We start from the raw sequence: 16135 nt of genomic DNA on the forward strand, positions 1-16135 counted from the left end.
TGCGACTGAGGGGGGTGAGTCATGTGCGAGACGAGAGGTGCTACGAGGCTCGCGTTCAATTGAAATTGGTCCAATGATTTCTCGTTTTTTAACTGATTTTCCAGATCGATTGAAGGCACCGATGGAGAGCCAGTGGGCTATAGAAGACCCGTGGTGGCATATCAAACGGCTAAGGTTCCTCCCCCTTGCTTTCGGGAATAACAGGAGCGAGCAGCTAGAAGCTCGGTCGGTCGGTCGAACATCTCCTGGCTCCTCCTCAGGCATACATGAAAGGCAGCAAAGGCTCCATTCAGCAGCCGGAGTTGGCCTGCCTGCTTCAAAAGCTAACATCCCCAAATTCACAACGAGCCAGGACGCCCGACATCACAAAATCCACCTGATGCGACAACCGTAGCTTTTTTAGGAATCTTTCTTACCCTGTAAAGTCCGATTCTGCACAAGGCAAGGGAGACCTGCATGTGCTCCGACATTGCGCTCAGCAACAGGCGTAACCCGCGGCAACAAGCCAAGCCTCCCTGAGTGAGTGAATGGATGGATACGGAGGGACGGACGGACGGATGGATGGATGGACGATGATCACGAGTCCGGCGCTGGGCTGCCTGGTTGGCGTCTTCCCTTGTGTTTACTCGCCTTTTTCATTCATGACAAATGCAAAATAAATAAAACAATCAGGAGGAACGGTGAGCGAGAGCTTGCCACGGAGATTAGGGGCTCGGTGACAACTACAAATCCAGAATAAGAACACAAATTGGATTAGTCACCATTACACACCCACGCACTCCATAATGTCCAACCTAGATGTATGTATCGGTTTGTGTGTGAGGAGGACAAAAGAAGACTGGAGCTTGCAGTGGGCGCGTGGGGACTCAAGAAGGTGCTGGTTCAGCTCAGCCGTCAAGCCACGGTCACAGCTATTGTCGATTGCCACCGGTGAGCCGTGATTGGTTGTGAACTGGCAAGTGTGATGTCATTGTCAGTCGCCAGCAAGTGGCAAAATGGCCGCGGCCCTCTGAGATGGATCAAAACTTTGCAGCTTAACTCAAATTTCACAAACACAATATTAAAAAGAATGTCACGTTTTGACTTGTTGGGGGGCACATACAACGTATCGATGTACCGTATTTTCCGCCCTATAAGGCGCACCTAAAAACCTAAAAAATTCTCAAAAACCAACAGTGCGCCTTATAGTCCGGTGCGCCTTATATATGGACCAAACTCCTAAATTTAAACTGGCCCAAAGCATTGTGTCATGAAATCAATCATAAGTGGCCCGCTGAAGACTATGAATCATGAATCAAAAAGACTATGGATCATTATTTTATGATTATAAAGTAATTCGTTCCGTCTGAAGTGTAAATAAAAAAGATAAAATGGAGAATGATTTGATTTGGATTAAAAATCTGACATGATGCATTAATGGTGCGCCTTATAGTCCGGTGCGCCTTATATAAGGATAAAGTTTTAAAATGGGCCATTCATTGAAGGTGCGCCTTATAGTCCGGTGCGCCTTATAGGCCGGAAAATACGGTATCTTGTAAAGAAAATGTTGGGGTTGACTTTAAGAATGCTCCACGTCATACACCCAAGTTTGTTTGTTTATTCCCCTGCCTTTATTGCTAAAAATGCTGTGACAAATAAATACGTTGGAGGTTGACCTAACTGTTGGACCTTAGATGAATTTTTTGGAGCAAAGCATACCTGCAGTTTATGGGACGAGCATAAGATTTCACCTTGAAATACAAGGAGCAGTCATGTGGCTAAAATAAATGACCTCTGGAAAGCATTTAACTATCGTGCCTTGTTTCCTTCGTGGATGTTCAAAGTTAAACGGAGGCGTTATCCATTTACTGTAGTGTGCCTCAAATTGGGGTTGGATGGATTACTGAATGGCTTTATGGTTTAACTATCAAGGGCAAAAATGACTGAAGAAAAGACATCACAAACTCTTAAGCGCTCTTATCTTATTTATTTTCTGCATGTTTTAAGAAGTACAGAAGGTTGTGGAGCAGATCAATAATGTGCTTCCATCTCTTTTTAAAATCATCGCCTGGGGACTGTGAGCACAAATCATGCGATGAAACGCCAGTGGTGTGAATCAAGCGTGCAAACGTTCCCGATTAGTCGTACTTCGCACCGTCATCGGCTGGCTCCCTCTCGCACTGGACAAGCGTCCAGTGCGCTGCCAGGGCGTGTCGGGCCGCTCGGTGGACTTGGAATTTCAAAAAGCTGTATCGTGGCAACGGCTAGCAGCAAACTGCAACATCGTGTGGCCCTTTTAATACTTTGCCCAGGAAAAATTCTAAATTCTCCATACAACAACACAGTATTTGCTACTTGGGATCTTACCACCATGTCAGAAGAAAAACAAAATCTTTTGTTATTTTCACTGTGTTCGCTATTGTGTATGTTGTATTTGACTAAAATGTATGTTTGGACACAAACAATTCTCAAATATATAAATGACCGTTTTTTTCCATGTATAATGCGCAAAATTTAACTAATTTATTGTCCTAAAATCTGGGGTGCGCATTATACATGGGTACAAAAATAAAAAAATATATATATATTTTTTAAAATCCGGATATGATACGGAGGCCGCCATTACAGATGCGCTTTCTTCTCTGCTGTTCACTTCAAACACGCTCCATACGAACACAATGCTCTCGTATCAGACGCTTGCTAGATCACCTGCTCGTTTGCTGTCACAATGTATCCTACACAAATCCAAAACATTTCTTCGCTATTGAGTATGCTAGCGCATGCGCAGTGATACTGACCGGCAGAATAACATCCGGTTGTTCCCAAAGATGATCTTTTTTCTGAAATAATTTTACGTTCACGGACTTAAGTAGGAGTCAAAATTTGGGTGCGTATTATACATGGGTACAGGCTTTTTTCCAGCATCAACATGCCATTTTTAGGGTGCGTATTATACATGGGGGCGCATTATACATGGAAAAAAACGGTAAACACTAAACGTGAAATACAAGGCAACAGTATTTTGGCAGTGATTCTTGCGAATACCAGGGAGCCCAAAAGCACTAGAGCAGGGGTCTCAACTCAATTTACGTGGGGGAGTCTTGATGTGTCTGGGACATATCAAATATTCCACAAAAAATGGGTTTTTAATCAATTTAAAAAAACATCTCAATCTTTATTATCAACAGTTTCAGTTCTTCCGCACATGAAGAAGATTGGCAACAAGGTCTGTCTCCCTGGTACTTTGCATACTTCTCAACACATCTCATTGTGTAAAATCCGATTTTCTTGAAAACTGCCTATATTTGTCCTACGACCGACTGGCGACGAGTCAAGGATGTACCCCGCCTCTCGCCCAAAGTCTGCTGGGCTAGTCTCCAGCTCACCCGCAGCCAAAATGAGGACCAGCCTAATAGAAAATAGATGGATGGGCATCACAAAGATTTAGATTGCTTGCTATCTGACAACAATGAGTGGCCAACATCCTCTGCATCTTCCCACCCTTAACGATGACAACAACAATGTCTATTATTATTTTCCTTGGTTTCAACAGATTATTGACTCGGTGGAAGAAGAGTGGTGGGTTCCATCCCCTGCCCTGGAATCATTCTGAAGTTTCCTTGTACGCCAATCCACCATTTCCACGCATTTCTACTAGTTAATTATGCACGTATCTCACTGCACTGAGAAGAAATGTAAACAACAGAGCACAAGGGGCTGGTTCGGGAGTTAGATCAAGATTCGATCCACAGTTTTCCTCAAATCCAGCATGCAGCAAACGTATGACCTGATACCTTGGAACACTTTTGACGCTGAATGTTTTGGTTAGCTCATTAGCATAAGGACCCCCTGTGGGTTCCAGCCAGCATACTTGGGCGAGCCCTCTTACAAACGACAGCAATGTCAAAAAAGCGTTATCATAACTGCACGGGGGATAGAAAAGCAGCAATGCCACTCCATTTTGACAAATGTACTCACCAGATAATCCATGTACAGCCGCTGTGCAGTTCCAGCAAGACGATCAGACTTGGAGGAAAATGTTCAAAATGTTGGAAAATGAGCTTCCAGGCAACACGTCGCCTTCCGACAAGCCACAGTAGGGTGTAGAAAAACAGCCTTCAGAGGGCTAGCACTCGGGGCTTTGCTTCACCGTCTCCTCCGCCTGTAAGCACGCCGAAACTAGGCAGCGACGTCCCGGCTGGGTAACGCTAATCGATCTGAAGGCTTTTTCCTCACCTAGAGGACGCACTCGAGCTCACTCGCAGCTTTTTTTCTTTTTTTTGTCCCGCACAGTGGAACGGTTGGATTGTTGCTCCGGTTGGTTGGCTTGATGAGGAAATCGACTCAGCCTCTGTGGTGACGTCACGGAGCGTGATCACGTGATCAACCACATGGCGACGATATTGTGATTTGATAGGAAAGCAAGAGAAAGAATTGCAAGCATTTTTAAAAAAATCATTTTATTTATTTGTATTCAAGGAAATGGTTACCAGCACATGTAAGTGTAATGTGAGTATGAGCTGAACGAAACAATACAATTAAAATATTTTATCTACGGTGAACTTTGACCTAATACTGTACCCACACAGGTAGGAAGATGACATCCAAAGTACTTTGACAGACAGTACAAAGTCCATGTCATGGTAAAATGGGCCGACACTCGCATTTCTACCTTTGGTACTCAAAACGCTTCTCTTGTTTCTTCCCCCGAGTTTTTTCATCATTTAGTGACGAATATTTAGCTTTGTTGTGATTGGGCAATTAAACAAGCAGGCTAAAAATATATATAATCATTTAATGATTGTAGTAGTGGATAAGTAAACAGTATGTAGTAAATACAACGAATGCAATATTACAGATAACCACAAGATGGCAGTGTCTATCTGAGGTATGCCACTATAGACATATACACGTTATCAGCATTATTGACATTCTTGTCTTTTAGCAAATGTTACCTATGGTTAAGTAGATATATTTGCCCTGCGCGAGCCTTACAAAATGGTTTATGTTGGACAAATTAATAAATGACAAATGTTTTAAGGACATTAAAGAAGGCTCAACGGACTTGGAGGGGGTCGCCAATTTTTGTCATAAAGAATATTTTATAAAGGATGATATTCTCTTTTTGGTGGCAGAAACGTTTTGGATGTGGCGGGGGTGATTGATTATTGCTGTCTTGTGGCGTGAGTGGGCTCACAGCTCCGCCTTCGATTACACAGCCTGGATGACTTGCTGTTGCTGAGCAGCGCCACCGCCAGCGCGGGCGCCAGCTCCAAGCAGGCATCAGGCATCGTCCGAAGAGGATCGAACGCAATACGGAGGCGAGGAGCAGCCAACCCTCGGCAGACCAAAACGCTTATTCTACTGTACAGTCTTTGGGGCTAAGAAGGGTGCATGCCGTTTTAAGAAGCGTGAATACGGACTTGGACTTGATTAGAGGTGGGCTGAAAGGGGGACCTCGCTCCTCGCTGAGACTGCCCGCTGCGCTGCTCTCTAACCCCACGGGCTCCGGCCAGCCGCTCGGATCGTACCCCGCCGCCCCCTTCTACTGCTCGCCCTGCTTCATTCCGACCATGGCGGCGCTCCTCCAGGCCAGGGCCATTTACGACTTTAACTCGGAGAATCCCGGTGAGGTGTCGGTGCGCGAGAACGAGCTCGTAAGTTTATACAGCGAGCAGGACATCGATGGCTGGCTGGAGGGCACGAATAGTAAAGGCGAGAGGGGGCTCTTCCCAGCCTCCTACGTGGAGATTCTGCGGGGGAACAATAACAACACGTCCGTCGATACGCAACCCGAGTCCCGCTACGCCAACGTGCCATCATCCACGGCGATAGTGGACCATTCCTTCCCGCGCCCCGCGCAGCAACAGATCTCCCAGCAGCAGCCCAGCCCAGGCAGCGACGATGACTGGGATGACGACTGGGATGACAGCTCCACTGTGGCGGACGAGCCGGGCACCGCTGGAAGCAGATACCGGGACTTGGAAAGCAACGGGGCGTCCACCTACAGGTTGTCCACATCCTCCATGGCGAGAGGTCAGCACCCAAAGGGCTCGGCGACAGTGAGCCGGAACCTGAACCGCTTCTCCACCTTCGTCAAGTCCGGAGGAGAGGCTTTCGTGCTGGGCGAGGCGGCAGGTTTCGTGAAGGACGGGGATAAGATCTGCGTGGTGATGGGCCCGCACGGTCCCCAGTGGCAGGAGAACCCCTACCCGTTCGCCTGCACCATAGACGACCCCACCAAGCAGACCAAGTTCAAAGGGATGAAGTCGTACATGTCGTACAAGCTGACGCCCACGCACACCCAGGAGCAGGTGAACCGGCGCTACAAGCACTTCGACTGGCTATACGCCCGGCTGGTGGAGAAGTTCCCCGTCATTTCGGTGCCACACATCCCGGAGAAGCAAGCCACGGGGCGCTTTGAGGAGGACTTCATCTCTAAGAGGCGGAAGGGCCTCATCTGGTGGATGAACCACATGACCAGCCACCCGGTGCTGGCACGCTGCGACGTCTTCCAGCACTTTCTCACCTGCAGCACGGACGACAAGGCCTGGAAGATGGGCAAGAGGAAGGCCGAGAAGGACGAGATGGTGGGCGCCAACTTCTTCCTCACCATCAGCACGCCGGCGGCGCCGCTCGACTTCCAGGAGGTGGAGAGCAAGATCGACGGCTTCAAGGCCTTCACCAAGAGGATGGACGACAGCGCCCTGCAACTGAACGCCACCGTGGGAGAGTTTGCCCGCAAGCAGATAAGCGGCTTCCGGAAGGAGTACCACAAAATGGGCGTCTCCTTCAAGGTCCTCGGCCAGTCTTTTGAGATGGACCAGCAGGGCTACTCGGCCGAACTCAACCAGGCCATCTCCTTCACGGGCGATGCCTTTGAATCCATCGGGGATTACTTTGCAGAGCAGCCCAACAAGGATCTGGACCCTATCATGGACCTGTTAGCGCTTTATCAGGGACACTTGGCCAACTACCCGGACATCATCCACGTCCAGAAAGGTAACACACTAGAAATAATCATCATGCATTGCTTGTCTTCGCTCTGTTGCTTGAAGGCTTACAGAACTATAACACACATGCTATTCAGAATTAGCATCAAGCTAGCAGACCAAAAGGCTAAACTATGTGATTTGGCTTTCAATTACATGTTTTGTATGATGGTAAACTTCAGCTGGGAGTGGCACGAAACAGCTGAAAGACTCTCTTGGCGCAAATTGAACGTAAAGTCACTTTTCTCCCCAGGCAGTAGTACTTGGAGCTTTCGCAGCGACATATGCTCATTGATGCGTTCCAACCATTGCGCAGAAAGTGGCTGGAGGTCAACATCCCACAGGAAGTGAACCCTCGCTTGTTCTCATTCGTGGTCGCGTCGTGAGAGGAAGCATTGTTTGCCGAAGACACAATGACACGCAGTTTGTCGAGGAGGATGTACGCGGCTCTTCTTGCAATAAAGCCACAATTGCTTGACAACAGGAAGGCCTGACTTACACAAATCCCCCGCTGGCCACACACACACATGCGCGCATTACCTTAAGTACCGTATTTCCCGGACTATAAGGCGCAGCTAAAAACCTCAAATTTTCTCAAAAGCCGACAGTGCGCCTTATAGTCCAGTGCGCCTTATATATGGACTAAATTCCGGCCCGCGGGCCAAATGTGTTGTGTGATATTAACATTATTGATATATTGTTATTTTTTTCACTATTTCAAGTTAGTATATTGTGATTGCATTAATGGTGCGCCTCATAGTCCGGTGCGCCTTATATATGGACAAAGTTTTAAAATGGGCCATTGATTGAAGGTGCGCCTTATAGTCCGGTGCGCCTTATAGTCCGGAAAATACGGTAAGTACGTGGCTGCTTTTGCAATGTGGTTAATGTGCTGCAGCATATTTACATCTTGCAGCCATCACTGGAGAAAACATACATGTAGTGTCGAACCTAAGAGGATAATGTGAAGTAATCCTTGCCATGCCATGTTCCATCCATGCCTGACTTTAGATAAATACGACGGCCGGATGAGACATTAATCATTCATCCTACGGTTTCCACGTTGAGCCGCTACAATTCTGGCGCGGGTAGCACGTCTCCAACGTGTAAACATTTCAACATGTGAAACTAAAATTGAGCAAGAATGGAGGCAGACTGGTAAGAACAAAAATAAATCAAGATGGACGCCTACAACATTGGGGAGTCCTCACATCAAAGTGGGACTGTAACTTGCAACAGCAGCAGACATTTCGTTTTGTGAAAAGTAATTCATTTGTCACGTTTGTTTTTCGAGCGTGGAGGAGGGTCTCGCGCATTCCTAATGTCCTTTGGCCTGGCCTACCAAAAATCCCAAAGTAACATGGTTAAATGTCCGTTTTGACACTGGGCCCATTGAGCAGCCATCATTCGTCCCGTGACCTCACACCGACCGGTCGGTGACTCAGGCCCGCATGCTGACTGCTGCGACAACATGCCAAAGATCCTTGGGCTCATCGCAAATAAGTCAAACGTTAAAATGACAGCCAGAGGCCTGTTTTCAAATCTCAAACAAAACCATCGTTTTCTGTTTGGAGTCATTTGAAGTGCTATTTCTTCTCCAACCACAGGAGCTTCCTGGCTGCCTTCCTTTCAGTTTATCGACCCGCGTGAAACAACGCTGACATTTTGACCACGCGCTTCGTCGGAAACGGAAATGAAACCAGACAATACGCGGCCACTTCAGTGAGGGGATAAAACAAGGCTCATTGAATGTCAATATTGATTGCAACCTCTGCAGGAAGTCCATTCATTATTAGCTTGAGGGGTGGCTCGCTCGTTCACACACGACATTAGTCTTTATTGGGTTTCTGAAATCATGTCGTGTGTTATTTGTTTTTGATGCTGCATGATTCCAAATAGTCCTTCGTTGCTCTTCTGGTTCCAAATGCGCCTGCGGTGCTTTTGTGAGGACTTCTTTGCAGCTAAAAATAAGAACGCCACTGAGAAACCTCAAAAGTGATAAAGATTACAGTAGATCAGCTAAAATGACATGACATTTATTTTTAGGACTCGTTTGTGAGAAAACAATTCCTGTCGGCAGGCGTCATCAAATGTCTCGCTAAGCGTAATACGGATTGTTGCTCAGGTCGCTCACCCAACTAGCTGAGTATTATGTAAGAAGGGATTACCGTATTTTCCGGCCTATAAGGCGCACCGGACTATAAGGCGCACCTTCAATGAATGGCCCATTTTAAAACTTTATCCTTATATAAGGCGCACCGGACTATAAGGCGCACCATTAATGCATCATGTCAGATTTTTAATCCAAATCAAATCATTCTCCATTTTATCTTTTTTATTTCAACTTCAGACGAAACCAATTACTTTATAATCATAAAATAATGATTCATAGTCTTCAGCGGGCCACTTATGATTGATTTCATGACACAATACTTCGGGCCAGTTTGAATTTAGGAATTTGGTCCATATATAAGGCGCACCGGACTATAAGGCGCACTGTTGGTTTTTGAGAAAATTTTAGGTTTTTAGGTGCGCCTTATAGGGCGGAAAATACGGTACATCAAATCAGCCGGGGGGGGGGGGTGTCATAGATCCCCGTTATGGCTCAGCATACATAGGTTTAATCAATAACGCTTTTTGCCAGTGTGAAAACATTGGCACTTTGGTTTTGGTTAAGTTTTCATCACAGGGAGGGGTGGGTCGAATGTGCGCCCCCCCACCCCCTCCCTCCCTCCCTCCCTTGCTTCCTTCCCTGCTTGCACTGTCTTGGCCAATTTGGACACATTTTCTCATGCTATTCAATGAGAATGTTTCAGCAGTGAGTTTCTCCAGGGACTACTCGTAATGGGCTAAATAGAGCAAATTTGTCTTTCATTTACTCCGACTGAATTCGGGACATTTTCAAGCCTCGTTTGGCCAACAGGATGCCGCACACGCAGCAATGTCTGACAGGAAATGGCTCCACTTTTGAATTTGGTGTGAAAATGCAAGGTTGCGAAGCATCGTGACTCAATCTGCTCACACCACAAGAACCCGTGGACGGAAATCTTCCCACTCGTGTGGAAAAAGATTTCGAGGTGATGATTTGGGTGCGCCGACTGACATCATTATTCAAATTGAAGCGGTGCTGATGTTTTGCCCTTGGAAAAGCAGCGGGTGGCGAACATTTCCTTAAATGGCGCTTTCACCATCCTTACGAGTGAGTGTGTATGTGTGTGACGCAAAATTGGACATTAACTTCCAGACTGTAGCTCCAAAGTACACAACGTGTGTTAAGTTTGTTGTACCTTGGAGACGCAGAACTTTGGTTAAACATTAGCCATCTGTGAGCAATGCGTTATCTATTCAAGACAAATAAAACCCTCCAGTGCCACTAAGGTTCTTTTTAAAAAGTGCCTGTTGCTGACCAAAACAGCAGCACCCGCCCACCAGATTCAAATCTTTGAACAGTTTTTGTCTTGATACCTTCATGCAGGCGCTCTTACCAAGGTGAAGGAGAGTCAGCGTCACGTGGAGGAGGGCAAGATGGAGGCAGCGCAGGCGGAGGGCATCACGGAGCGCTGCAACATCATCTCGTGCGCCACGCTGGCTGAGATCCAGCACTTCCACCAGATCCGCGTGCGCGACTTCCGGGCGCAAATGCAGCACTTCCTGACGCAGCAGATGGACTTCTTCCGCAAGATCACCACCACGCTGGAAGAGGCGCTGCACAAGTACGATTAATGGCCAGATGCTGGCGAAGGAGGCTGGGAGGACCAATGGGTTTAGTTCATGCAGGGGTGTCCAACGTCCGGCCCATGGCACATTGGAGGCCCCCCTTCCCTCCTGCTTATACTAAAACCAGCATTTGGGATGTTTGCGGGATAAATAGCGATGGTAGTGAATAAAGCGAGGTGGATGTGACACCCCGTTTGGGCACCCCTGATATTACGCAAGTCTTCTGTTTAAGTAATTGGCACCAGTTTGGCGCGCAGGAAACAATCACCATTCGATTGGACTTTTTTTTTCAGCCTTACTTTTGACCAGACTACTGCAGCTCACTCGGACAAAATTGTTTACGTGTCCTCTCAATGTGCCTTCTCCTTTTGTCACGAAAGATTTATCTCTTGTACATGTTGACATTTTATTTGTTTCTACTAAAGTATTTGGCTGAAAACACCACCTCCGTGTTTGAATTGATATCAGGATGTTTTATTATTTTGGTGCATCTCGGTAAGTTATATTTTATGTTGTTTCAGTTGAATTTCAGCAGTGGCCCTCTAGACACAGTGAATTATTTCACAATTTTAAGCTGACTTATTTTGATAGGTATAGCTTATGATCAATCAAATCTAAATAATAAATGAGTTTAACATTTCTGAATTGAATAAGTGAAATACATCAACTTTTTTACTATATTCTAATTGAGAAAAAAAATGGCAAAGCGTATAAGGGGCTCTTATCTGATTACTCACGTTTATTGAAGTAGAGAACCAAAAAAAGTACTCCTTTTTTTCTATTCTATGAAAGTAATACTTTCTGGAGCGGTAGCCAGCCGATCACAGGACAAACCTTCACGCTCATTTTCACACCTTCTGCTATCAATTAGATTTGAAGTCAAAATGCCCACGGGCTCGCATGGCAAATATGGCTCACCTCTTTTCCGGAAAAACGAGTAGGTGGAGTCACTCGTAACCCAAAGCACCTCTGCGTATTTGATAGCTGATGACAATTAGCATTACTAGTAGCCTATGCGGTTTATCACCTAGCTCGTGCTAAATTAAAATCGAGCCAGTGTGTATTTAATTTTATTAAAAAAACAAAACGTTTTGGTATATCCTGTCAGATGGGGGATGGAACTGGCAACCCCAATTTCCCTTTCCTGCCCGCACATGTTGGCCTGAGGCCTCTTTTTCCCCCCCGTGTGTGCTGCCAACACCGTAGGAAATGGGTGTTCTTGTTTTGCAGCTTCTCCAGGTCCTGCGAGGCTTGTTTGAGAAACGCAATGCATGCTGGGACATTTGCTCTCACGTCTGCATTGTTTTTGATCATTTGTGCTTTGGGATTTTGAAAGACTCCGAAGCCTTCTTACCTGCGAATATCTTCTTGGAGCCATTGGCTGGCAACTGGTCCAGGGTCCCATTAGCTAGGATCATCTCCAGCTCCCCCATGATCCTAAATGAGCCATAAAATAGGAACGGATGGATAGTCGTGATATAGTCGAATCCAAAAATGTAGTTACGCTTTTCAAACAGTAGGGGCAGTCCATTAATTTGCCGTGGCGTTTATGGAGGAGCCTTGCAAAAGCATCCCAACGAGTGAAGTAGTATTTCTCATCTTTCTTGAAGTGAAAGTTAGATAGATGTTTGGACTAACCTCAAATCTGAGGGAAACCACAATAGAAGTCATCAATAGATAATTGATCCAGTTATTATGGCAGCCATAAAACTATAAATCAGCCTTCTCCAAAAAATGGAGTTAGCCCACTGGAGTTCTCAGTGGCAGCTGGCAACCAGTCCAGGGTGTAACCTGGTTCTTGCTCTCCAACTAGATGGATGGAAGGATGTCTGGCGTTTCAATGGCTGGCACCGAGAAGCAGCATAGTAGCTAATCAATGTCACCACATGACTTCCTGTTGCTTCCCCAAGAAAAACACCCAACAAAACCTCTTTTTCTGCACCTCACTCAATCACAGCCCACATCATGTCATGGGTACGTCATTATTGACTTCCCTCAGCCGATTCAAGTCCGTCTGTACTCCGGGACCAGAAAATGGTTTGTTTGGGATGGCTGTGCCACATTTGAAGTGGGGGTGTGATTGTGGGAAAGCACCCAAATGTGTTTAGCAAGCTTAGGAAAACATTTTTCTCCATTTTGAGACCAGGCCCGCAGACATAACATCTCACGTTAAGCTTATTCATGGAAGGCAGCTAAGTGGGAGTTATCTTATTTTAGTACATGTGCTACAGTAGATCAGCGGACAACCAGTCTATTTAGCTCTGGGCCACACAGATATTTTTAAAAACTTGTCAAAGGTCATCGTGCTTATCTGCTGTTGTTTGAGGACATGATGACAGCTGGCTTGTTATCAGCGAGGACGGACGGAGGTGTTGGAAGTGGAGCCGTATTGTCATGGTTGCCGTCAACATGGGACTATTGACAAATGAAGCTGACTTGACATTGCATCTTTTCATATCCTCTTTTAAAGCTGATTTAACTACCGTATTTCCCGGACTATAAGGCGCACCTAAGAACCTAAAATTTACTCAAAAGCTGACAGTGCGCCTTATAGTCCGGTGCGCCTTATATATGGACCAAATTCTTACATTTAAACCGCCCCAAAGCATTATGTCATGAAATCAATCATAAGTGGCCCGCTGAAGACTATGAATCATGAATCAAAAAGACTATGGATCATTATTTTGTGATTATGAAGTAATTTGTTGCGTCTGACGTTGACATAAAAAAGATAAAACGGAGAATGATTTGATTTGGATTAAAAATCTGACATGATCCATTAATGGTGCGCCTTATACAAGGACAAAGTTTTAAAATGGGCCATTCATTGAAGGTGCGCCTTATAGTCCGGTGTGCCTTATAGTCCGGAAAATATGGTACTAATCACTTTTCTCCTTTCCAAGTGTAAATGACCTCATCGTCTTCCTTGTGGCCTCACACAAGCAGGAAGTGAGCTAGGACAAACACGTGGGCACGTTCTGCACGCTCCCATGAGATCATTCACCAACCTCAGCACAACAACAACACCCTGCTCTGAAAACTGCTGGCTTCACCCAGAATATCCACTCAAGCATAAAAGTACTTATGATGAACCTAGAAAAAGAGGAAGCATTTTAAAATGAGATAAAACCAGAATTGCAGGTGTGGGATTCATGACACTTCTTTGAAATGTCTTAACTATTGCCTCGCCTCATCAGTAGCCAAAATATTAGTCGCTCTATGCATTCATAGAATTTTTCAGAGGTTTAAAAAAAAAAGTAGCTATAAGGCTGAGTAACATTATATTATCTGTCTAAATGTGTTACTACGCTGCTTGTTCAAATATCTGGCGTTTAAATGGTTATTTAACAGATGCTAATCTATGTCTGTCAATGTTAGCATTAGCCATAAACTAACCGTTAATTCAGTCATTCTGTTTTAATTCGACAGCAATTTTTCACAAATTTAAAACAAACAGATTCAAACCTCTTCCTACAAATAATAATTACTACGAGTTTTTACTCAAATTTGAAGTTTCTACTTACAAGTCAATGCAAACAAAATCAGGGTGATGGCAGCTTGCATCTGGAAAAACTCGGGTCACTCGTACCTCAAGGCAACGCTAATTTAGATGAATAAAAATGGTTAAGCTTATTGTTACAAAACCAATTACTGAGGAACACAATTGAGTCTGTGTAGCGTTTCATGTTTGGATTCCTGTGTGTTGTTTTTGCTTTGGCTAACCAGCAATGCATCATGGGAAAATTGTCCTGTCCTGTACCTGACAGAAGCTTCTGGAATTTTTGGAACACTGTAGTGCGGCTTTTGTTTATACAGCCCTCACACAGGAAGCGCTCGCTCTCTCGCTGGTGGAGGCCTCATTCATGTCGACAGACAAAACGCTGACTGACCCCCCCCCACCGAAATAAGCCTCCACCTCTCTGGCGATTCTCCAAGATATATTCAACACACGTTTGCCTTCTTTAGTTTATTTACGTTCTTCGTACATTCCTCCCAGGCTTGCCTCCATCACAAAGCTTCATTTAGCACACCAATTAACAAAACAAGGAGGAACAATGTTTTTTTTTTATCTCTTGAGTCTTGCTGGGAATTATTTTATCGCATACTCTGTGATGGTAGACATTTCTTCAGTATGGAATGATCCTAAAGTGAAATAACATGTTTATATAGTTCCTAACTCTCACACAACTATATAGGGAAGTTATGAACAGAAGAACCAAACTAAAATAGAGTCAAACTACTTTGAAGACATCTGCGGGGAATGGATGAAGGTTCCAACACTTTAAGCTACATACCAGTTACTATGATAAACTGCTTTTCATGGAGTTTGGAGAAGGCACATGTCAAGGAGAGACAATGCCAGCTAGCACGCAACGGGCATCTGTTTTGAATAGTTTAAATCAAACCAACCTTTATGTCCTTAAGGAGGACCCGTGCATAAGCCACATGGATCTTAATGATGATTTACAGAAGTGATGATGAACTGACCAAAGTCACTGAATCAGTGTCTTCTACATTTACAGAGCCCCAAGCGCGCGCTGCTCTTGGCACGGACGTGTTACATTCTGTACACCTCTGCAGTATTTTACACGCCTTGATTGTCTCTTGGGAAAAGAAGAAACAGCTTCTAATAGTGTATTTTAGGGCGGTGAGGGAGAGAGAGAGAGAGAGAGAGAGAGAGAGAGAGAAAGAGAGAGAGAGAAAGAGAGAGAGAGAAAGAGAGAGAGAGAAAGAGAGAGAGAGAAAGAGAGAGAGAGAAAGAGAGAGAGAGAGAAGAGAGAGAGAGAAAGAAAAAGAGAGAAAAAGAGAAAGAGAGAAGAAAGAGAGAAAGAGAGAGAAAGAGAGAAAGAGAGAAAGAGAGAGAAGAGAGAAAGAGAGAAAGAGAGAAAGAGAAAGAGAGAGAAAGAGAGAAAGAGAGAAAGAGAGAAAGAGAGAAAGAGAGAGAAAGAGAGAGAAAGAGAGAGAAAGAGAGAGAAAGAGAGAAAGAGAGAGAAAGAGAGAGAAAGAGAAAGAGAAAGAGAAAGAGAAAGAGAAAGAGAAAGAGAAAGAGAAAGAGAAAGAGAAAGAGAGAGAGAAAGAGAAAGAGAAAGAGAAAGAGAAAGAGAAAGAGAAAGAGAAAGAGAAGAGAGAGACAGACAGACAGAGACAGAGAGAGAGAGAGAGAGAGAGAGAGAGAGAGAGAGAGAGAGAGAGAGAGAGAGAGAGAGAGAGAGAGAGAGAGAGAGAGAGAGAGATAGGGGCCTCTTAGGAAGTGAAATGGAAGTTGGACAAGTTCAATAAAGTCATTAACATGAATATTTAGACGCCCAAGATCATCAACAAGTCTAATGAGACATATTTTGTAAAGACAATTTAATCCGTGCTTTGATTTATTTGACGGGTTCCAGGTGAATTAGGTAGTAAGTAACAGCAGATGGGCCCTTAGTTTCAAAAGACATAAGTAAGGG

General features: G+C 45.0%; 2 protein-coding genes and 1 long non-coding RNA gene across 4 annotated transcripts in view; 1 reads left to right on the forward strand and 2 right to left on the reverse strand.

Annotated features, from left to right (window-relative positions):
* LOC133154505 (ADP-ribosylation factor-like protein 15) overlaps window positions 1-4331 on the reverse strand; it is a 47578-nt gene extending 43247 nt beyond the window's left edge. The window contains exon 1 of one of the 2 annotated variants that reach the window (XM_061279283.1): window positions 3958-4328. In XM_061279283.1, the coding sequence (XP_061135267.1) occupies window positions 3958-3969 (12 nt within the window). In that variant the 5' untranslated portion in view covers window positions 3970-4328. Of the gene's footprint in view, window positions 1-3957 lie in introns of both variants that reach the window. The other variant, XM_061279284.1, reaches the window with a different exon arrangement.
* An 861-nt stretch (window positions 4332-5192) lies between these two features.
* snx18a (sorting nexin 18a) lies at window positions 5193-11132 on the forward strand. Its single transcript, XM_061279137.1, has 2 exons — window positions 5193-6981; window positions 10447-11132. Exons 1-2 carry the CDS (start codon window positions 5553-5555, stop codon window positions 10692-10694), a joined length of 1677 nt encoding a protein of 558 aa, XP_061135121.1. The 5' UTR covers window positions 5193-5552; the 3' UTR covers window positions 10695-11132.
* LOC133154520 (uncharacterized) lies at window positions 11003-14449 on the reverse strand. Its single transcript, XR_009714483.1, has 2 exons — window positions 14213-14449; window positions 11003-12125 (listed from the first exon to the last, which is right to left on the reverse strand). It is a non-coding gene; the product is annotated as an uncharacterized LOC133154520 (long non-coding RNA).
* Window positions 14450-16135: the final 1686 nt, after the last annotated feature.

The sequence above is a fragment of the Syngnathus typhle genome, linkage group LG5, assembly GCF_033458585.1.
Source record: "Syngnathus typhle isolate RoL2023-S1 ecotype Sweden linkage group LG5, RoL_Styp_1.0, whole genome shotgun sequence".
In the NCBI taxonomy this organism is placed as follows: Eukaryota; Metazoa; Chordata; class Actinopteri; order Syngnathiformes; family Syngnathidae; genus Syngnathus; species Syngnathus typhle.